General features: G+C 66.2%; 1 protein-coding gene and 3 non-coding genes across 4 annotated transcripts; 2 read left to right on the top strand and 2 right to left on the bottom strand.

Annotated features, from left to right (window-relative positions):
* Positions 1-826: 826 nt before the first annotated feature.
* On the bottom strand, positions 827-990 carry LOC131556391 (U1 spliceosomal RNA). Its single transcript, XR_009274627.1, has one exon. It is a non-coding gene; the product is annotated as a U1 spliceosomal RNA (small nuclear RNA).
* Positions 991-3,192: 2,202 nt separating this feature from the next.
* On the top strand, positions 3,193-3,356 carry LOC131556389 (U1 spliceosomal RNA). The gene has a single exon (XR_009274626.1). It is a non-coding gene; the product is annotated as a U1 spliceosomal RNA (small nuclear RNA).
* A 1,420-nt stretch (positions 3,357-4,776) lies between these two features.
* Positions 4,777-4,940, bottom strand: LOC131556388 (U1 spliceosomal RNA). The gene has a single exon (XR_009274625.1). It is a non-coding gene; the product is annotated as a U1 spliceosomal RNA (small nuclear RNA).
* Positions 4,941-5,259: 319 nt separating this feature from the next.
* GTF3C2 (general transcription factor IIIC subunit 2) lies at positions 5,260-15,157 on the top strand. The gene is made up of 18 exons (XM_058802202.1): positions 5,260-5,440; positions 5,546-5,861; positions 6,626-6,917; positions 7,353-7,447; positions 7,738-7,815; positions 8,061-8,159; positions 9,021-9,248; positions 9,463-9,574; positions 9,662-9,779; positions 11,500-11,531; positions 11,711-11,840; positions 12,319-12,463; positions 12,708-12,869; positions 13,309-13,396; positions 13,503-13,631; positions 13,803-13,934; positions 14,507-14,614; positions 14,722-15,157. The coding sequence occupies exons 1-18, from the start codon at positions 5,308-5,310 to the stop codon at positions 14,923-14,925; spliced, it is 2,601 nt and encodes an 866-aa protein (XP_058658185.1). The 5' UTR covers positions 5,260-5,307; the 3' UTR covers positions 14,926-15,157.
* The last annotated feature ends 6,103 nt before the right edge of the window (positions 15,158-21,260 follow it).

Genomic DNA, 21,260 nt, shown 5'->3' with positions numbered 1-21,260 from the left:
CACGTTGTTTGTAGCAGTCTGTACAGCAGCAGTGTTGCAAGCGCGACTCCACGGGGCCTCGGCGCCCATCCCTGCCCCATCTCCATCTCTGCTTAAACGCCCCAGGCTCTCTCCAGGCTCCGGCCCGCGGGTCCAGAAGCGCCTCCGGCCCCACAGAGCGCTCGGTGGGACGGCAAGACTCGGGTTAGCGTGCCGGCCAGCCCTCCGACCTCGCGGGAGGGACAAACGGGCAGAGAGACTTGGTCCGACTCGGGGTGCACCAAATTCCCACTCTCTGTAAGTCCGGCTGAACTGGCAGACTCGGCCGGGTGTGACCCAGACGGTGCTCACCGAGGACCCCGTTCACCGGGGTGTTTCCCTGCTCCTGCAGACACGGCGTGGGACAGGCCGGGATCATCCCCCCTTCGATGGCAGCACTCCATGGGCCCCCTTTAGGGATCTACTGCCAATTACTGCAGGGAATGGGATCTGTCTCCTGGGCACCGGCACGGCCTGTTCGGAGAGAGCGCCCTGGGATGCCCCTGAACCCACGGCTATCCTCGAACCGCACACCGAGAGCACCACCGGACCGGGCTGCCCTCGCTGCTTGCCCGACCTGCCGGAGAATCCCAGACCCCGCGCGGGTCACCTTCAGCACCCGCGGGTCCCAGATCCCGCGGCTCCCGCGGCCTTCGCTCCATCACCAACGCAGCCGCCGGCTGTCCACCGCCCGGTCATCAACCACGGAGAGCAGAACTCGCGGCTCGGGTCCCGTCCGTAAACGAGCATTAGCGGGAGCACATACTTCTCCTGGGTATCACTCAGATCTGTCCTTAACCAGGAAAACCAGGGGAGAGCGCGAACGCAGTCCCCCACTACCACAAATTATGCAGTCGAGTTTCCCGCATTTGGGGAAATCGCAGGGGTCAGCACACCCGGAGTGCAAGGGATGAGCCTCGCCCTGGGAAAACCACCTGCCTGATCATGGTGTCTCCCCTGCCAGGTAAGTATGCCCCACCCGCCCCGCCGCCCGCCTGCCCCGCCCAACGCACGCCCGCCCAGCGCACGCCCGCCCCGGCCCGGCCCCGACCCCGCCCGGCCCTGCCGCGCTGCGGCCCGGCCCGCACGGCCCGGCACGGCCCGGCCCGCGCCAAGCCCGCGGACGCGCCGGGACAGCGCGGGCTTGGCGCGGGATCGGGCCCGGCATGCCGCGCGGCGGGCATCTCATTTGCATGGACACGCCCCCAGCCGCGGCAGCGCCGGCACCGGCCCCGGGCTCTGCTCCCGCCGCCCGTGCCGGGGCTGCGGGGTCCCCTCCCCGCCCGCGCCGGCTCCGTGCCAGCCCCCCGGCACCGGGACAGGAGCTGGGACAGGAGCTGGACTGACCCGGGCCAGTCCCCCCGGCACCGGGACAGGAGCTGGGACAGGAGCTGGACTGACCCGGGCCAGTCCCCCCGGCACGGGGACAGGAGCTGGGACAGGAGCTGGACTGACCCGGGCCAGCCCCCCGGCACCGGGACAGGAGCTGGGACAGGAGCTGGACCGACCCGAAACGTCAGCGCTCGGCAGGGCTGAGCAAACGAGGGACCGGCCCCGGCAAGGAGTGTAAAAATGTTTTTTTGTGATTCGTGTCGATGGGCAATGGAATCAGCAAATGCTTGTGTCTGCTGCTGCAAAAGTGAACCCAGTCCCCTGGGATAACTGCAAAGAACGGTTTTGAAACTTTCTGACCAAATAAAGCATAGAACAAAAAAACAAAAATAAATAGAAGAAGTATAGTAAAGTAAAGAGATGAGGAAGCAAAAACGATTGATGCTTAGAATAAAATAGAGGAAGCGGTGGTTAAGCTAAAGGATATTGCAACAAAGCAATGAAATGCTTATGTATAATAAAAAGCTTGGTGCGCTGGTACCAGACAAAAATCATGTAGCAGATGCTGGTGAAATGCCTCCCTTCAGCTGACCACAAGAAGGACAGTGTGAAAAACGCCAATCACTTGTTTTTAAATTTTTTAAAAGTTTAATAGTAATAAAATAGTTATAAAAATAGTAACACATTTAGAGTAATAACAATTTGGACAAATTGAATTAAGACAATATGAGACAATAAAAACAAAGAGTTACGGACGTCCGGGTACCTTTTCTGGGCAGCACGAGCCCGAAAAAGGACACCCGTTAACAAAGGATTGACCCTTAAGAACAGTAGCCCGTTGCATATTCATACACCTCATCCGTGATGCATAAATTCCATTCAAACACAGGATTCTGTCTGGTCTTCATCAACTTCTCCCCTCTAATCCTAATAGCTCCTTCGAGGCGGGAAGAAGTCAGTTTCTTCCGATAAGAAGGCCATAAATTCTTTTTCTCTGAACGAACTAGGTGTCCTGTGGCTGTTATCTCGCTGCCAGTCCTTTCTTTAAAAAAAAAAATCTTCCATAGCACAGTTTCTATTTTAACAACCTATTTTTATAACCTAAAACTATATTTAACGCAGTACTTAAGAAAATTAATGCAGCATTGCTTTCTAACACAACACATATTATATTCATTTTAATATTTGCGAAAACCAATCATAAAATACATGCATTTTTCACAACAGGAAGCCGACAACTACTTGGAAAGATTATGAAATGTATGAAATGGCTGATCCCAGCTCATTGATGTTTGCTGATTCGGACTAACCAAGCACACTGGAAAATGCATCGTAGCCTTAAAAACAGTTCATACCCGCTGGTGAACTTGTAAGCGGTGTGTGCGAGGGGAGCGGTGACTGCCCGGCCACCCAGCGCTGCTTGCCTGCTCTCTTTAAAATAAAGAAACATAGAAATAAAATTCGGTTTGGATGTTAAGTTTTGTATCAGGAGGCAGCGCTGGAGCTGTCCGGGTGCCCCTCCCGCGGGTCCGGCGGGCGCGGAGCGGCGCAGCCCCGGCACGGGCGGCGGGAGCAGAGCCCGGGGCCGGTGCCGGCGCTGCCGCGGCTGGGGCGTGTCCATGCAAATGAGATACCCGCCGCGCGGCATGCCGGGCCCGATCCCGCGCCGAGCCCGCGCTGTCCCGGCGCGTCCGCGGGCTTGGCGCGGGCCGGACCGTGCCGGGCCGTGCGGGCCGGGCCGCAGCGCGGCAGGGCCGGGCGGGGTCGGGGCCGGGCCGGGGCGGGCGTGCGCTGGGCGGGCGTGCGTTGGGCGGGGCAGGCGGGCGGCGGGGCGGGTAGGGCATACTTACCTGGCAGGGGAGACACCATGATCAGGCAGGTGGTTTTCCCAGGGCGAGGCTCATCCCTTGCACTCCGGGTGTGCTGACCCCTGCGATTTCCCCAAATGCGGGAAACTCGACTGCATAATTTGTGGTAGTGGGGGACTGCGTTCGCGCTCTCCCCTGGTTTTCCTGGTTAAGGACAGAATGGATGGAACTTCTGGAAGCGTACGGAATTTCGTTACCTTGTGTCCTTGGCAGTTACTTTGTTCTCATTAGCTCTTCCGCTCGTCCTCTTCAGAGCGGGTTTTTCTGTATTTGCAGCTGAAAGCCTCCTTTGCTGCGCATTTCGTTTGTTACGGTTCAGCACTCTCGGAGGTCTCTGTGGTCATGATGACCCCGAGATGTCTTAGGGAGCCTCTCTTCCCAGCCCGGCAGCCGAAGAAGGAGCCAGGATTCTTCTGTTCTCGTTCTCAAGGTTGTTTATTATTTCTTATCTATAACATTCTTTCTCTGACCCCCGAGGTGTGTCTGGCAGGTCGGGTTCAGGCACAGTGACCACCTTCAGAGGCGGCTTTATCTTTTATACAATAAACTACGTGCACATTATTTACAATAATTTCCCCATACCTATCACCTATGTTAGACAGTCTGTCTCTGCCCTGAACCAGCCGAAAAGTGCCACCATCACGGCAGAAGATGGAGGCCAAGAAGAAGGAGAAAGACTGGACATGCCCAGATTCTCCATCTTGCCTCCTGAGCCTCCATTCTAAAAACCCCAAAATCCCACCTTTCACCCTGTGATAAACTATCATTCTACTTAAACTTTCGTAAAAGCTTGTGAATCCTCATACAAGGTTGGCAATTGGTTTTTCCAAGAGCTAAAATCGAAAGCACAGGTGTTTTTGACTCCGTGTCAAGGTCTCCGAGCCCCCTGCCAGGGTCTCGATTCCTCCAGGTTAGCCAGAGGAATTTCTTGCGTTCCGACAAAGCACAACATTGTACGCAGTTTGTTCTATTCAGCAAGAAAGGGGATGAATTCCCTTTTATATCAACTCTAATGGTTCAAAAGGACCGTGAGTTCCCGTCGCTGGAAGTGCAGTAGCACTCGCGGACCCGATCGGTGTGACCGGGACAGCGATCACCGAGCGGGACCGGCATCTCTGCGCCTCCTGCACGGCTCGGACCTGCTCGGAGCCGCTCGGAACTGCTCGGGACAGTTCGGAACAGCTCAGAACCGCTCTCCGCCACGTGTTCCCCTGGGCCCGCAGGTCGGGGTGGGACCGGCCAGGATCATCCCGGCTCCAGACGCGGCATTCCTGACCCCCCTCGGGAGCCGCTCTCCAATTCCAGCGGGGAATAACCGGGGCACCGGCAGCGCTCGTTTGCGGAGGGCACGGCGGGAGCCCCTTCAGGACCCGAGGCTATCCCTGAGCCACCTACCGGGGACGGGACGGGGAAGCTGCGATCGAGCTGCGCGCCGTCTGCTGAACGCATCTGCGCGCGGGACCGCGGCCGCTGAGGCGCCTACATTGGCAGCCTTGACGAACTCGTAACCGTTCTGAATGACCCAACGCGAGTTATCTCTGCTTTTAACCAGGAACACCAGGGGAGAGCGCGAACGCAGTCCCCCACTACCACAAATTATGCAGTCGAGTTTCCCGCATTTGGGGAAATCGCAGGGGTCAGCACACCCGGAGTGCAAGGGATGAGCCTCGCCCTGGGAAAACCACCTGCCTGATCATGGTGTCTCCCCTGCCAGGTAAGTATGCCCCACCCGCCCCGCCGCCCGCCTGCCCCGCCCAACGCACGCCCGCCCAGCGCACGCCCGCCCCGGCCCGGCCCCGACCCCGCCCGGCCCTGCCGCGCTGCGGCCCGGCCCGCACGGCCCGGCACGGCCCGGCCCGCGCCAAGCCCGCGGACGCGCCGGGACAGCGCGGGCTCGGCGCGGGATCGGGCCCGGCATGCCGCGCGGCGGGTATCTCATTTGCATGAACACGCCCTTTAAGTGCTGGCTCATTGACCGGCTCAGCCCACACTCGTCGCGTCCTTTTGACGTCATCCATTGGCCGTCCCCGGTTCCGGTTCGGTGCTGGCGGCGCGGCCCGCACCGGGGCCGTGGCTCTGGGAGCCCCCGATGGCGTCAGGCGCCGCCCGCGGGCCGCCGTGCCGGGAGCGGAGCGGCCGGGAGCGGCCGGGACGACGATCGGATTCTGCCGGGCGGAGTCGGAGCCGTATTGGGGAGCGGGAGGGTGAACAGAGAGCGCTCCGTATGTACCGGGGGCGGGCGGAGCGAGGCGGGGCCGCTCCCCGGGTCGAGGGGGTGCCGCCGGGCCCGGTGCTGCGTGCTGCGCTAACGGCGGTGTTTTGGGCAGGGGAGGAGCTGCCGGCGGGAGCTCTGCACGGTGAAGATGGAGCAGCGGCCGCCAAATCCCCGAGGAAACCGGGGCGGCCCCGAGCCGGTGCCCACGCCGCGGCGGAGCGGCGCGGCGAGAGCTCCGCCAACGGGGCAGCGGCGGCGCCGCGGGCCGGCGGGCGGCGCGGCAGGAAGGGCAAGGCCGAGGTGCTGCTGCTGGAGCTGTCCCGGGCACCGGAGCCCCTCCGGGCCGACAAGGCGCTGGGCGGCGGCGAGGACGGGAACGGCACCGAGAGCCCGCGGGGCGGGCGGCCCAAGAGGAAAGCGGCCAAAGTGTGAGTGCGGGTGGCCCGGGGGCAGCTGTGCTCTGGTGAGAGAGCAGGGAGTGCTCAGGCTGGATAAGGAAAGGCTCCAGGGAGAGCTCAGAGCCTCTGACGGTGCCCAGAGGGCACAGAATAATTGGAGAGAGGCTTTGGACAAGGGCTGTAGGGACAGAACACAGGGAATGGCTCCCCACTGCCAGGGTTAGGTGGGACATTGGGAATAAATCCCTCCTTTTGGGGTGGGTGGGCAGGCCCTGGCACGGGCTGTCCAGAGAAGCTGTGGTGCCCCATCCCTGGAAGTGTTCAAGGCCAGGTTGGATGGGCCTTGGAGCAGCCTGGGCTAGTGGGAGATGTCCCGGCCCATGGCAGGGGGTGGAACAGGATGAGCTTTAGGGTGTCTCCCACCCCAAGCCATTCCCTGATTCAAGGATCTGTGTCCCCAGAGGGTCTCAGTGTCTGCCCTGTAGCACTTTGTCCCCTGCTGGTGGGATGTGCTGATTCCTCACAGACCAATCCTTCCCCACTTTAGGGAATGTGTTTGGATCCGGGAGCCCCTGGCAGGGCGCGGCAGCTGCCTGTGGCAGGAGGAATTTCCTTGCTTCCTGACAGAGCAGGAGAGTTGTTGGTGGTAGCAGGGCGAGCTCAGGGAGGGGGAGGCCGGTGCTCAGAGCAGGCTCATTGCTCATTGCCCCGAGCACGGCCCGGGGGGAGGCAGGGCTGGCCCGCCCGTGCCGAGCCGGGCCGTGCTCACCTGCAGGCGCTGCCCTGGCATGCAGGGCCCTGCTGTACCTGCAGGAGCTGGCCGAGGAGCTGATGCCGGCGTGCCAGCCCCCTGCCCCCGCCGAGGAGGAGCCCGAGCGCGGCCCGGGGAAACGCCGCAGGAGGAGGAGGAAGGAGGAGGACGCGGACAGCGACGACCCCGCCCGGGACGCTGACTTCGTGCCCTCGCAGGAGGGGCTGCAGGCCGAGGAGGAGGAGGAGGAGGGCAGCGACGCGCTCAACAGCGAGGCCTCGGAGCCAGAGCTGGAGGCACCCCGAGGGCACGGCGGGAGGACGGCGGCCACGGGGGTGAGGGCAGGGCTGGGTCCCTGTTTGTGTCCCTGCACCCACAGCTCCAATGTCCCTGCTGTCCCACAGGGTCCCTGTTTGTGTCCCTGCACCCACAGCTGCACATGGCCCTGCTGTCCCTGTTTGTGTCCCTGCACCCACAGCTCCAGTGTCCCTGTTGTCCCACAGGGTCCCTGCTGCCAGGGACAGGGTGGCACAGGGGCAGCCCCAGGTGGTGGGAGCAGGGACAGGAGCTCTGGGAGAGGGAGCAGGGGAGGTGGAGGCAGGTCCTGAGGGCTCCAGGCCTCCTGGGAGTCCCCACAGGTGCTGTGTGTCTGCAGCCCAGTGTGGCATGCTGGCAGTGGCTGGGGAGGGCTCTGTTCCCGGGGGCTGTGGTGGTTCCCTCTGGGACAGGTGGTCCCCCAGGGCTTGCTCTGAGTGTGCTCTTGTGCCCAGAGATCCAAGCCCCAGTGCCGAGGCCTCGCCCCCAACGGCTTCCACAACTCCATCATGGCCCCCGTGGAGAAGAGCTCCAGCCTTACCTGCAGCCTGTGAGTGGGAACTCGGGGAACTCAGGGTGCTCGAGGCTCAGGGGGGCTGCAGGGGCAGTGTGTGTGCCCTGGTGCCACCCTGGCACAGGTACAAGGCTGAAGGAGCACCTGCCTCGGGAATGTCGCTGTTCTGCTGGGGTGGGAGGGCTGCCAAGGGCAGGGGCTGTGCTGCAGGCGGGGAGGCTGTGCCCAGCATGCAGGCAGGGGTGCTGCTCGTGCTTGGGGAGGGCTGTGAGGAGGGGCTGGACATGCCCATGCAGACCATGGCTGAGCTCTGCTGTGCCCTGCAGGCGGGAGCAGAAGCACTCGCAGTGGGAGTTCCCTGACTGGATCCCAGTGGCACACAGGTGGACGTGTCTCTCTGACAGGTACCCTGGGAGCAGGGAGGGAGCAGGCCAAAGGAAAAGTGGCTGGGGTGAGCAAGGGGATGGGTGGCCTGTGCTCCCACACCCCTCTGTGTATCTGCTGTGGGCTTTGGGGGTCTCTGGGGTTTGGCTGAGGAGGAGCACGGCCAGCAGCGGGCCTGTGTGGGGGCTGGCGTGGTGCTGGGGCCCGGGGCTGTGCTGGGTGGCTGGCAGGGGTGGCAGAGCTGCTCTCGCTTGTGCCTGCACAGCGAGGCTGCCCCGTACCTGCCCGCAGAGGAGGAGTCTCCCCTGTTCTCCATCCAGCGCGAGGGCATCAAGGACGACGGTGCCTTGTACAGGCTGAACAGGTGTGTGACGGGGTGTCCCAGGACAGCAGGCTGTCTGTGGCCTGGCAGGCTGTCCCCTGCCTGGCATGGCAGTGCCTGTCAGGTGTCCCCAGGCCCAAAGGGATGGTGCCTGTCAGGTGTCCCCAGGCCCAGCAGTACAGTGCCTGTCAGGTGTCCCCATGCCCAGCAGGACAGTGCCTGTCAGGCTGTCCCCAGACTTGTCTGCACCATGGGTTACCCTAGGGCTGCCCCCATGGGTTGGGCAGCCAGCCCGTTCTGTGCCCTGGGGTGCCACCAGCCCCAGCTCTCTGCAGCCCTCACCCCTGTGCCCCCAGGTTCAGCTCCCTGCAGCTTTCCCCCCTGTGCCCCCCAGGTTCAGCTCTCAGAAGCTTTTCCCTCTCTGTGCCCCCCGGGTTCAGCCCCCTGCTGCCCTCACCCCTGTGCCCCCAGGTTCAGCTCTCAGCTCCTTTCCCCCTGTGTCCCCAGGTTCAGCTCTCAGCTCCTTTCCCCCTGTGCCCCCAGGTTCAGCTCTCAGCTCCTTTCCCCCTGTGCCCCCAGGTTCAGCTCTCAGCTCCTTTCCCCCTGTGCCCCCAGGTTCAGCTCTCAGCTCCTTTCCCCCCGTGCCCCCAGGTTCAGCTCTCAGCTCCTTTCCCCCTGTGCCCCCAGGTTCAGCTCTCAGCTCCTTTCCCCCTGTGCCCCCAGGTTCAGCTCTCAGCTCCTTTCCCCCTGTGCCCCCAGGTTCAGCTCTCAGCTCCTTTCCCCCCGTGCCCCCAGGTTCAGCTCTCGGCTCCCTCATCCCTGTGCCCCGAGGTTCAGCTCTCAGCTCCTTTCCCCCTGTGCCCCCAGGTTCAGCTCTCAGCTCCTTTCCCCCTGTGCCCCCAGGTTCAGCTCCCTGCAGCCCCACCCCGAGCGCCGCGATGTCTCGTTCTTCGTGGGCGGCCCGGTGTGGGCCATGGCGTGGTGCCCGACGCCCGAGGGCTCCGCAGCCCCGCAGCTCGTGGCCGTGTCCTGCCACAGGAGCATGGAGGAGACCCACAGCGTGTCTGGGCTGCACTCAGGGCCTGCCCTCCTGCAGCTCTGGGACCTGGGCACGCTGCAGACGGAGCAGGGGTGAGTGGCCAGGCCCATGGCTGGGCCCTGCCTCGGTTTGTGTCCCCATGGCTGTATGGGTGGTGAGGCTGGTCCTCTCCGGAGCCACCAGCGCCAGCCTGAACCCTGAGGGGGCTGTGCTGCTGGCCAGCCCTGCTGGTGGTGTACCCTGGAGGGTATTGGAGCTGCTGGGCACCAGCTGCCGTGTTGCTCATGGCCAAACTCGCGCCCACAGCTCTCCCAGCAAGGCCAGGCTGGCCTATGCCATCGCTGCTGACCACGGCTGTGTGTGGGACATGAAGTTCTGCCCCAGCGGGGCCTGGGAGCCACCCACTGCAGCCCGCGTGGTGAGTGCTGCTCAGGGCTGCCCCTGGGCTCCCCAGGGATCCTGGGAGGTGCCCCCATCCATGTCTGAGCCATCTGTCCATCCCCAGCACCCGGAGATGAGCCGGCTGGGCCTGCTGGCCGCTGCCTTCTCGGACGGCAGGGTGGTGGTGTACGCCCTGCCCCACCCCGAGGCCCTGCTCCGCGCCAAGGCAACCCAGGTAAAAGGTAGGAAGAGCCACACTGCTGAGCAGGGCGTCCTGGCCCTCCTCCACCCGTGCCAGGGTGGTACTGCCAGCCCCGGGCTGGGCACCTCTGCCCAGAGGAGCCTACTGTGCCAGGGGGCTGTGCCCAGCCTGGGGGCTGCATGGTGGGGAATGGGCCCACCTGATCCCCGGGACTGGGACCCTGCTGCCCCCAGCCTGGCATCTGCCACAGGCATAGTGTGGGATCCCAGGCTGCTTTTTGGTGCTGGGGGCTGTTTTGAGTACCCTTGTGCCCAGAGATCCAAGCTCCAGTGCCAAAGCCTTGCTTCCAGCAGCTTCCACAATTCCACTGTGGAATTCCAGGGGAGCAGGGCTCCAGCCTCACCTGGGGCTCATCCAGAAAGGCTCACAGCCTGTGTGAGAGGAGGCCACGTGCAGAGTGCTGCTCTGGTTCTGTCTGAGGGGCACTGCAGCGGCCTGGCTGGGATGTAGCTGGGCACTGGCAGGGGGCTCTCAGCAGCGTCACTGTGGGTGCAGGGTGTGGCAGTGCAGCCACAAAGCGTGTCCCTAGCCATTCCCCATCTCCCTGCTGCTCCCTCCAGCCTGCTCCGTGTGTGAGGACAGGACAGGGAGTGCTGGGCCAGCTCAGGCTAATGGTGTCTGTAATGACTGCGCCGGGCTGAGCGGGATTGATGGCCGGCGCGTGCTGGCGGTGGGCACTGAGCTGTGACCGGCACACGGCACTCCCCCCGGCAGTGGGAACGGCTCCCTGTGCCCCCCCTGTGCCCCCCGTGCTGGCTGTGCCCGCGCTGCTGCGGGTGCCAGGCGCTGCCGCAGCCCCCGGGGCACGTCGTGCAGGGCCCCCCATCACTGGCTGCGGCTGCACGCACACTCCTTGTGCTCAGGGCTGGGCTGGAGCTGCTCTCCAGCCACAGCAGCAGCGCCAGGCTGTGCTGACAGGCCCTGCTGGGGGCTCCCAGACTGTGCTGGCTGTCCCTGGGGCACTGGGGATCACATCCCTGTGTTCCTGTGGGGCAGAGCTGGGGCTGGCACTGCATTCTGGCTGTCACGGCTGTGCCCAGGAGCATGCACAGCTCCTCTGTGTCTCCCCCCGTGGCTGCCAGGTTCCAGACTGTGACGTGCCTGTCACTGTGCTGGGGACAGCCCCACGCTGGGGGTCAGGGACCCCAGGCCCGATGGATGTGGGACAGGACAGGTCCCCGCAGCTCCCCTCTCACTGGGGGGGAGGATTCTCTGGTAGACAGGTGCGTGGTGCTCCTGTGGGTGTCCTGCCCTGAGCTGTTGTGTGTGGGGTCTCTGCAGCCTGCCCTGCACAGGAGTCCTGCCTGGCTGCTGCAGTCCTGTCAGCCATGGACCCTGCACAGCTGCTTCCTGCTGCCTCCCTGCAGTGCCCAGAGTCAGGTCTGGCCCCTGTGTGTCACCGTGTCACCTCAGCTTTGGTGCTGGTCATGGTGGGGCAGGAGCCCATCATCTCTGCCTGAGGGTGTTTCAGGGGCTGCTTCCTCCAGCACAGAGGCAGGCCTGGCTCCTGGGGGTCCCGTGCCACCCGTTTGCTCCTCCCTGTGCTTCAGCTCCTGCTGTGCTGGGGCACTGCTCCAGGGAATGGTGGGACAGGGGCTGGGAGCCCTGGCCAGGGCCGTGAGGAGCTGCCATCCAGGCTCCAGGCAGGGAGCTCCCAGGACAGCCAAAGCCTGCCCTGACCCCCTTCTGCTCTCTTCTAGATGGGTCCCTCCACAAGCACCTTATCTGCAAGGTCAGTGTTCCTGCCATGGTGATCCCTGCCAGCTTCCCCAGCGTGCAGGTGGCAGAGCCTGGGGAGCCGAGGCACCTGCACAGCGTTGGAGGGGCACAGCAGTGCCGTGCCCACCCCAGGCCCCGGGGCATGGGTGGCACCGTGCAGGGCTGTGACCCAGGGCTCTCCTTGGCCCCCAGGTGCAGTGCATCGCCACGTTGCAGGTGGGCTCCGTCCAGGCAGGTCATGCCCCTGAGTGCGGGCAGTGCTTCAGCCTCTCCTGGATGCCTTCCAAGCCCCACCATCACCTGGCAGCAGGCTTTTATGACGGTGAGTCTCTCTCTGTGCCCTGCAGCAGCGCTGGGCGAGCAGCCCTCGCCCTGGCACAGGCACTGCAGCCCCAGCTGCTGCTGGAACCTCTGCCCAGCCCTGCTCAGGGGGAGGCTCCTCTGGGCTGGCTGTTGTCATTCTGACACACCTCCAGGCTGTCACTGGGCATCCCTGTCTGTGGCTCTGGGCTTGTCCACATCTGTTGAACTTGCCTGCGTGGAATTTTGTGCTGGGCTTGCAGTGATCCACAGCTCTGTGCTGTGTTGCCAGGACCTGTTGCCATGCTCTGCTTGGAGCCCCAGCTCCAGCCTGGCCCCTGTGTCCTGTGGCCCTGCCTGTGCCCTGTGCCGCTCTCAGCCCCAGCTCCAGCCTGGCCCCTGTGCTCTGCAGCTCCCACAGCCCTGCCTGTGCTGCTGCTGGTGCCCTGCTGAAGCACCCGTGCCGCTGGCAGTGCCTCATGGACACAGTCTCTCCACAGGCACCGTGGCAGTGTGGAACCTGCTCACCAAATCCCTGCTGCAGTGCGTGCACCAGCCCGACGCCTCCCTCAAGCTCTACCCTTTCCGCTGCTTCCTGGCCCATGACCAGGCAGTCCGGAGCATTGAGTGGTGCAAGGCTGACAGGTGAGGGCAGGAGCAGCCACAGGTGCTGCCAGGAGAGGAGCTTCCTCCTGCAGGAGCAGCTCTTTTGTCAACAAGGGCTTGAGAGGCCGTGGTGCCAATGGCAGCACCGGAGGGGTTGGGTTGGGCTTTCCAGGGTGAGGGCACTGGAGCCACTGCAAGGCTGAGGCCACCTGGGCCCTGTGCTGGGCCAGAGCACAGCTCCATGCTGGGCTCTCAGCGCTGCCTTCGTGCTGCTGCTCCTCAGCAACTTCCTGGTGACGGTGGGCAGCGACCGCAAGATCAAGTTCTGGGACCTGCGGCGGCTCTACGAGCCCATCAACAGCATCAAGCGCTTCCTGAGCACCGAGGTGGCCTGGCTGCTGCCCTACAACGGCATCACCGTGGCCCAGGACAACTGCTACGCCCCGTGAGTGCTGCCAGGCCTGCTCCAGCTTCCCCCTCCCTGGGACTGTGCAGCTGTGCCGCGGCAGGGGCAGGCTCTGCCTGTCTTGTGTCACACTGCAGCAGCAAAGCGTGGCATCCCTTCTGCCATGCCACCCTAGGCAGAGGCAGGGTGGGCAGGGCATGGCCTACCCCTGGAGTGAGCAAGAGGTGTGCTGCTAAAGGGGTTTGGGAGCTCAGTGAGTCCTTGGCCTCTGGGAGCTGCCTTGCCTGTGCTTGCTCTTGGCCCTGTGCCATGCTGCTGGAGCAGGAACAGCCCCCTCACCCTGGGCCAGTTCTGTGGAGGTGGCTGTGCCTGGCTCTCACACCCTGGGCCAGTTCTGTGGAGGTGGCTGTGCCTGGCTCTCACACCTCTGGTGGCAGCAGAGTCAGGCACCCAGGCCTCATTCTGTGCCTTCCCACAGGTACGGGCTCTGTGGGATCCACTACATCGACGCCGGGTACCTGGGCTTCAAGGCCTATTTTGTGGCCCCTCGCAAGGGCACCGTGTGGGTAAGGGCCAGGGCAGGGCCCCTCGGTGCCCGTGGCCAGGTCAGGCCCAGCCGGGCCCAGGGCTGGTGGCGGGAGCCCCGTGCCCTCCAGCCCTCTGTCCCTGCAGAGCATCTCTGGCTCGGACTGGCTGAACACGGTGGCTGCGGGTGACATCACCGGCGAGCTGGTGGCAGCCGTGCTGCCTGACCTGGCTGTCAACCCCCTCAACGTCAAGCGCTCCTCGGACCGCAGATTTGTAAGAGACCATCACTCCCGGGGGGCCCAGCCCAGCACACAGAGCCAGCGGGGACAGGGGACCACAGGAGAGTGTCCTGAGCCCCCACCCCACCGGAGCCTGGGGGTGCCTGTGTGCAGAGCAGCAGCAGGATCTGTGCCTGCCCTGCCCTGAGCCGCCTCTCGCCCGCAGCCCGTGTACAAAGCTGACCTGCTGCCGTGCAGCCCTGAGGGGCCCCAGGGCAGCGAGCAGAGCCTGCCCCGCACCCATCGCTACAGCGAGATGGCAGCCAGGAGCTACCTGCGCTTCCAGGACACCGACCTGGTACGGGAGGATGGGGCAGCCGGCGTCTGGGCATGAGCAGGAATGGGGGCTGTGGCTGGGCAGGAGGGTGGCAGGGTGGGAGATGCTGCTGAGGGGCTGTGGCTGGGCAGGAGGTGGCAGGGAATGACCCTGAGCAGGGCTGGGGGCTGTGGCTGGGCTGGGGGGTGGCAGGGTGGGAGATGCTGCTGAGGGGCTGTGGCTGGGCAGGAGGTGGCAGGGAATGACCCTGAGCAGGGCTGGGGGCTGTGGCTGGGCAGGAGGTGGCAGGGTGGGAGATGCTGCTGAGGGGCTGTGGCTGGGCAGGAGGTGGCAGGGTGGGTCCAGCCCTGAGCAGGAATGGGCGGCTGTGGCTGGGCAGGGGAATGGCAGAGTCTGACCCTGAGCAGGGCTGGTGGGGCTGTGCCTGGGCCCTGAGTGGCAGGCTGGGAGATGCTGCTGGGGCAGGGCTGCGGGGGCTGTGCCTGGGCAGGGGCTGGCAGGCTGGGAGATGCTGCTGGGGCAGGGCTGGGGCCACGCTGCATGCCCTGCTCCTGCCCCGGGCCCGCAGCCCAAGGTGGTGCCTCCCCTTGCAGCGCAGCTTCCAGAACCTGCCGAGCCGGGAGCCCATGCGGCGCATGCACGTGCAGGAGCTGAAGGCAGAGCTGAGCCTCGACCGCCTGCAGCTGGAGGCCCTCCACAAGGTGGGTGGCACGGTGTGAGCCCAGCCCAGCGCTCAGGTGGCTCTGCTGTGCCCTGGGGCCGAGTCCCAGCAGCCAGCCCTGTCCCTCAGGGGCTCCTCTCTCCACAGGTGCGCTTCAGCCCCAACCTGGACTCGCAGGGCTGGCTGCTGTCAGGCGGGCAGGCGGGCATCGTGCGGGCACACTGCCTGGCAGGGCTGGCCTCCGTGGGCTGCCAGCTGCTCCCAGAGTGCCAGGCCCGCTTCAGCGTCCTCTATGGGGACACACCCGGCAGCCCTGGCCCCTGTGAGCCCTCCCTGCTGCCAGGGGAGTAGGGCATCAGTGCCTCACCATGCTGCTGCCAATGTGCTCACCCTGGGCAGGGCTTGGGGCTTGGGGCTGGGCCAGCTGTGCTGGCATGGGGCTGTGGGCCCTCTCTGGTGGTGCTGCTTTCCTGATGGGTGTCTGCTGCAGGGGGACAGCTGCTCCCAGCCGTGCCCTGGGATGCTCTGGGCCTGGAAGGGTCTGTCTGCACCGTTTGGTCTGAGCTGGGCTGGTGGGGCTGGAGTGGCCAGGGCTGAGCTGTGGGTGTGACCCTGTGAAGCCCAATGGGCTCCACCAGCTGGAGCTGTGCTTGTGCTCGCCTCCATCCCCAGGGAGTGCCCAGTGAGGGCGGGGAGGGCCGGGAGCCGTGGAGTCGCTCACATTGAGCTGTGTTCAGCTGTGCACAATAAACGTGGTTGGTTTTGTATGGCTGTGCTGGTGCTGGCACCAGGGCAGGTGTGGCTGTAGGGGCCCACCCCCAACTCCATTTCCCTCCTCGTGCCCCTCTGTCTGCTGCACTGCTGCTGCTGCTCCAACACATTTATTGGCAGGGCTGGCACCGCTGCTGGCACAGATGGACAGATGGACACCAGGGGCACAGGCACGACTCAGCAGAGGGAATGGGTCAGGGCCAGGCACAGGAGGGTTCAGACAGAGCCCAGGCAGCAGCACGGGGAGCTGGGGCCAAGGCCGGGTCTGAGGGCCCCCATGGGGGATGTCCCTTCCTGCCAGGACAGACGGGCTCCTTGGGGACCGCGTGGTGGGGCAGGATTCCACCTCCTCGGGAGCTGTGGCACAGCAGGGAGTGAAGATTCCAGGGGGCCCCTGTGCTCCACAGGCCAGGCCTTGTGTCTGTCTCCCCAGGACACCATACTGGAGTCACTGTCCCACCCCAGGACTCTGCAGCAGCAGTGGGGTGGGTAGAGGGGAGATGGGATCTCAAGCGCTGCCCTGCTCTAGCACAAGGAGCTGGGGCCAGGCCCACATCTGGCCCAGCGTAGCAGCAGGCGGGGGTCTCAGGTTCGGGGGTCCTGGCAGTGGGCACAGCCTGCTGACTCCTCCTGGTGCTGCTCCACTTGTACCGTGCACAGGGCAAAGCCAAACCTGCTCTGGAGCCGGGCAGTGACCTCCTGCAGCACCATCTCCGTGTCAGCGCCGGCATCTAGGAGCAGCAGGGCAGGGGCTCATTCCTGGCACGGCCATGAGACCCCAGCAGGGCAGGGGCTCGTTCCTGGCACAGCCATGGGACCCTGGCAGGGCAGGGGCTGGTTCCTGGCACGGCCATGGGACCCCGGCCATGAGACCCCAGCAGGGCAGGGGCTCGTTCCTGGCACGGCCATGGGACCCCCCAGCCATGCCCCGTGCAGGTCACTCACCCACTGCCACGTGCACCGACACGGCGGCGTGGTTCAGCGTCAGCGCCCAGAGGTGCAGGTCGTGGACACCCCGCACGCCGCGGGCTCCCAGCAGCACCTCCTTCACCGCATCGAAGTGCAGCCCTCGTGGAGCCCCTGCCAGCAGCACCCCCAGTCACACGGGCCCCTCTCGGCCCCCAGACACAGCACCCACCTGGCTGGGGCTGGGGGCTCCCCCAGGGCAGCCAGGCTGGGCACAGTGGCTTTGGGGTGACACAGGCCTCACCTTGGGGCCAATGCACCTGGCTGGCTGGAGAGGAAGAACTGGGGGGGGTTCAGGGAGGGCAGGGGAGGCACAGAAGAGGGGAGCTGCCTCACGGCAGAGTGCTGCGGCAGATGGAGCTCCAAGAGCTCCTGTGCCCACCCTGTGCCCGGGTCTCGCACCCCTCTCAACCAGTGCTCACCTTCCATGAGGACCGTGAAGACGTCTCTGAGGATGGTGATGGTGGAGCCGAGGACGAAGACGGAGAAGAAGAGGGTGCTGATGGGGTCTGCGATCTTGCACTGGGGCTGCAGAGAGGGGGTCTCTGTGAGGCTGGGGGCAGAGCCCACGTGGGACCCTGTGTGGCACCACTGCTCCCACGGGCAGCGCTGGGGCAGCCCAGCCCGGGCACCTTGAAGTAGATGATGGTGGCAGCCACGAGGACGCTGACACTCTGCAGCAGGTCACCCACCACGTGGACGAAGGCTGCCCGCACGCTGGTGCTGCCAGGCACGGGGCTGGGCTGGCAGCACACTGAGCTCTCCAGCCGCTCGTAGGCTCCTGTGCCATGGCCGTGGCCAGCAGGGGACTGGTGCAGGATGTAGGCCATGCTGCAAGGAGCAGGATGGCTCAGTGCCACACTGACAGGGCGTGTGTGGGGGCCCTGCTTGGGCAAAGGGGGCACAGGTATCACACCTGGGGCTGGGGACAGTGGGAGGAGTGGGGCTGGAGGTGTACAAGGCTGGAAGGTGTGCAGGAGCAGGGCAGGGGTTTTGTCCTGGGGCTCATGACAGGGCTTGGGAGGTGCTGCAGGGCTGGAAGGTGTGCAGGAACAGGGCAGGGGTTTGGTCCTGGGACTCATCACGGCCTGGGAGGCGCTGCTTGAGGGACCCGGGAGTGTGGGGAGTGGAGACATGGGCACATGGACTGGAAGCCCTGAGCATGTGGGGGACAGGGAAGTGGCGGTGCCTGGGGACACAAGGCTGGTGCACAGGGACACAAAGTGACCTGGGGTCACAGCTGGGGTCACAGAGGGGCAGGACTCAGCTGATGGGGAGCACGGCTGCACACGTGGCACATACACCAGATTGACACCAACAGCACAGGCAGACGTGGCCAGCATGGCTCGCGCCTCGATCTCGTAGTCGTTGCTGATGATGCGGGCGGCCGCCAGGTAGACCAGGGCCGCGGTCACAACCCAGATGGAGAGCACAGAGGCCAGCGCACCCAGCGTCTCTGTGGGGTGACACCCATCAGCGCCCACCCGGCCTGGGGTCCCCGGAGCCCGCAGGGCCGCGTCCCTGGGCTCACCCGAGCGGTGCCAGCCGAAGGTCATGGTCTTGGTGGGCGGGCGGCTGGACACCCAGAGGGAGAAGAGGCTGACGGACATGCTGCCCACGTCCGTCAGCAGGTGGGCTGCGTCCGTCATGATGGCCAGGCTGTGTGCCAGGTATCCGCCTGCAGGCACAGAGCAGCTGGCACCCCGCGCCCTGCTGGCACCCCGGGGCCCGCCTGGGGGACAGGTGTTACCTATCACCTCCCCGACCATGAAGAGGCAGCAGACGGCGCAGGCGACGCTCAGCTGCCGGCGGGCCTGGAGCCGGCCCTGCCCGGGGCTGGGGCTCGGGGGGCTGCAGCGGCAGCGCGGATCTGGGGCCGTCGGTGCTGAGGGATCTCCAGAGCCTGTGAAGAGACTGGGGCCGGGGGTCACTGCCGGCAGCGCCGGCTCCGGGCTCCTGCCTAGGCCCCCCGAGAGCCCTGCTGCCCCCCCCTGCTATGCGGCCGCGTCGGGCACCGGCGGAACCCCCGCTCCCAGCGGGACGAGCAGCCACGGACCGGCGGCAGCAGCAGGCGGTGGCACGGGTCTCCCGCCGGAACCGAAAACTGGCGGGGGTACCACGGAGAGGTGCAGCCGGGAGCGAGGTGTTGCTCCCGGGGCCAGGCTGCGGGACCGGCCAGCGGTGCGGAGACGCGGGGTGTGGGGAAGGGGCGGCGGGGGCCGGGTCCCGTCCCGGTGCGTGGGGCAGCAGTGCGGGAGCGGGGACGGGCAGCCCACCGGGACGGGGGCTAACGGATGAACGGCGCCGGTGTGGGTGGGTGATGGATGGATGGATGGATGGATGGATGGATGGATGGATGGATGGATGGATGGATGGATGATGGATGGATGGTACCGGTGTGCGTGGGTGACGTTGGACGCCGATAGGTGCGGGATGGACACCCGAGCGGTGAGCGGGGCTGGCGCACGGCGGGGCCGGTTCCGCTCGAGCGGAGGTGCCGGCGGCGGCTGAGCGTGCCGGTGGCGGGGTGGCGGCGCAGGCGGCGGGCGGGCAGCGCTGGCGCGGGGACTGCGGAGGTGCCGGTGTCCGCTCGGATGGATGAAGGCACGATGAAGGCACGGGGGCGGCCGGGGAGGGACGTGCCGGGGGTGCCGGTGTCGGCGGTGAGAGCTGCGCGACGTGCCGGGGGCTTGCGGGGGTGCCCGAGGAGCCGAGGGCGATGGGGGCGATGGAGGTGCCGGGGATGATGGGCGAGCGGGTGCGGGAGGACCGCGGGTTGCAGATGCGGGAGATAATGGGGGTGACGGTGCGAGGAATTGCCGGGGAGCCTGGGGGTGACGGAGTGATCGGGGTGCCGGTGACGGACGTGCTAGCGCCGGTAATGGGGCTGTCGGGACGATGGTGTGCCGGTGCTGATGGAGGTGCCGGTGGTGACCGGAGTGTCGGGGGTGCCGGTGGCGGGAGCGCCGTCGGTGCCGGAGGCGCCAGTGATGGAGTTGTGCTGGCGGTGGTGGGGATGCCGGGGAGATGGGTGCCGGGGAGATGGGTGCCGGGGTGATGGGTGCCGGGGAGATGGGTGCCGGTGATGGGACGCCGGTGATGGGTGCCGGGGTGATGGGTGCCGGGGTGATGGGTGCCGGTGGTGGGTGCCGGGGAGGATGATTGCTGCCAGTGATGGGTGCCGGGGTGATGGGTGCCGGGGTGATGGGTGCCGGTGATGGGTGCCGGGGTGATGATTGGCGGTGCCGGCGGTACCTCTTGAGGCGCAGGCTGCCATCGGCGCGGCCGCCCCGCGGGCTGACCAGGCGGGCGCTCTCGGTGCCGGTCGGGGGCTCCATCCCGGGAGCGAGCGGCACCGCGGGCACCGGCACCGCCGAGCCCCGCCCCTGCCGTGACTCCGCCCCTGGTCCCGCCCACACGCGGGTGGCGGGGCGGTCCGGCCCCGCTGCCGCCGCTCCGGGCTCGGGGCGGGGGCGGCCCGGCGGATCTCCGGGAGAATACACCGGAGCTGCGTGTAAGGGCGCTGCTTTCGCGGGAGAAGCTCTCCGGGCCCAGGGCTCCGCCGCGCCTCCTGTCCCCGGCAGGCGATGACAGAACTGATCCTGGGATCCGTCTGAGCACGGGAGGGACAGGAGGGGAGCTGGGGAGCAGCGGGCACGGCGGGGATCGTGCCTGCCGGCGGGGATCGCCTGCCGCCGTGCCGGAGCCGGTGCACAGGGCAGCGGGGGGCACCGCGTCTGCCCGGGCTGCAGGAAGGATTTTGGCGCTGTCTCCCCGCGATCCTCTGAGAGAAGGGCTGGGACGCGGGCTGGCGGAGCCGGAGGGGCTGCACCGGCATGGCCGAGCCCGGAGCAGGGCGTTCAGCGCTCAGGAACCACCGGCGCACCCCGGGCTTGGTGCCGAGTCCGGCCCCGTCTGCGGCCAGGCAGAGCCCCCTCAGCGCGGCGACAGACGACACCGAGCGTGCTGCTCAGTGCTGCGGAGAGACTCGGCATGGGCTGCGGAGCCGGGCCAGGAGCCTGGGCAGGGCCAGCACGGGGCAGGGCCGGTCCTGACCGGGCAGGAACAGCCTCAGGACGGGCAGGGGCAGCCGGCTGCGAAAAGGCTCCGGGGGTCCCCGGAGACAGCCGGCAGACCGTGAACCAACAGCGCGCCCTTGGCGTGTCCTGGACACCGCCCCGAGGCGCCGGACCCAGCGCTGGGTGCCCAGGACACCTGGGACAGGGGCAGGCTGGGGACAGCCCCGAGCAGCCCGTGATGCTGCAGGGCTGGAGCGGCTCTGACCTGCCAGAGGGAGGGCTGTGCAGGTGAGCCCCGGTGTGTGTGACAGCCCCAGGGAGGGCTGTGCAGGTGAGCCCCGGTGTGTGTGACAGCCCCAGGGAGGGCTCCACAGGTGAGCCCCGGTGTGTGTGACAGCCCCAGGGAGGGCTCCGCAGGTGAGCCGCGGTGTGACAGCCCCAGGGAGGGCTGTGCAGGTGAGCCCCGGTGTGTGTGACAGCCCCAGGGAGGGCTCCGCAGGTGAGCCGCGGTGTGACAGCCCCAGGGAGGGCTGTGCAGGTGAGCCCCGGTGTGTGTGACAGCCCCAGGGAGGGCTCCACAGGTGAGCCGCGGTGTGACAGCCCCAGGGAGGGCTCCGCAGGTGAGCCGCGGTGTGACAGCCCCAGGGAGGGCTGTGCAGGTGAGCCCCGGTGTGTGTGACAGCCCCAGGGAGGGCTCCACAGGTGAGCCGCGGTGTGACAGCCCCACTCTGCAGGTGAGTCCCGCTCTCCCGGGGCGTCTGGGGCGGGGCCTCGGAAAGGGGCGGGGCCTCAGCCAGGGTCGCACTAGCAGGCGGGGCACCAGTTGGGGCGGAGCCCCTATAAGGGCGGGGCTTCACTCAGGGGCGGGGCCTGTTCCCCGTGCAGTGCGCAGCCCGTCCTGTCCCGGCAGCCCCCGCGGCCCGCGCGGCG

The sequence above is a fragment of the Ammospiza caudacuta genome, chromosome 3 (genome assembly GCF_027887145.1).
Source record: "Ammospiza caudacuta isolate bAmmCau1 chromosome 3, bAmmCau1.pri, whole genome shotgun sequence".
In the NCBI taxonomy this organism is placed as follows: Eukaryota; Metazoa; Chordata; class Aves; order Passeriformes; family Passerellidae; genus Ammospiza; species Ammospiza caudacuta.
The sequence above is the reverse complement of the archived record's forward strand: the minus strand, read 5'-3'. Positions and strand labels throughout refer to the sequence as shown.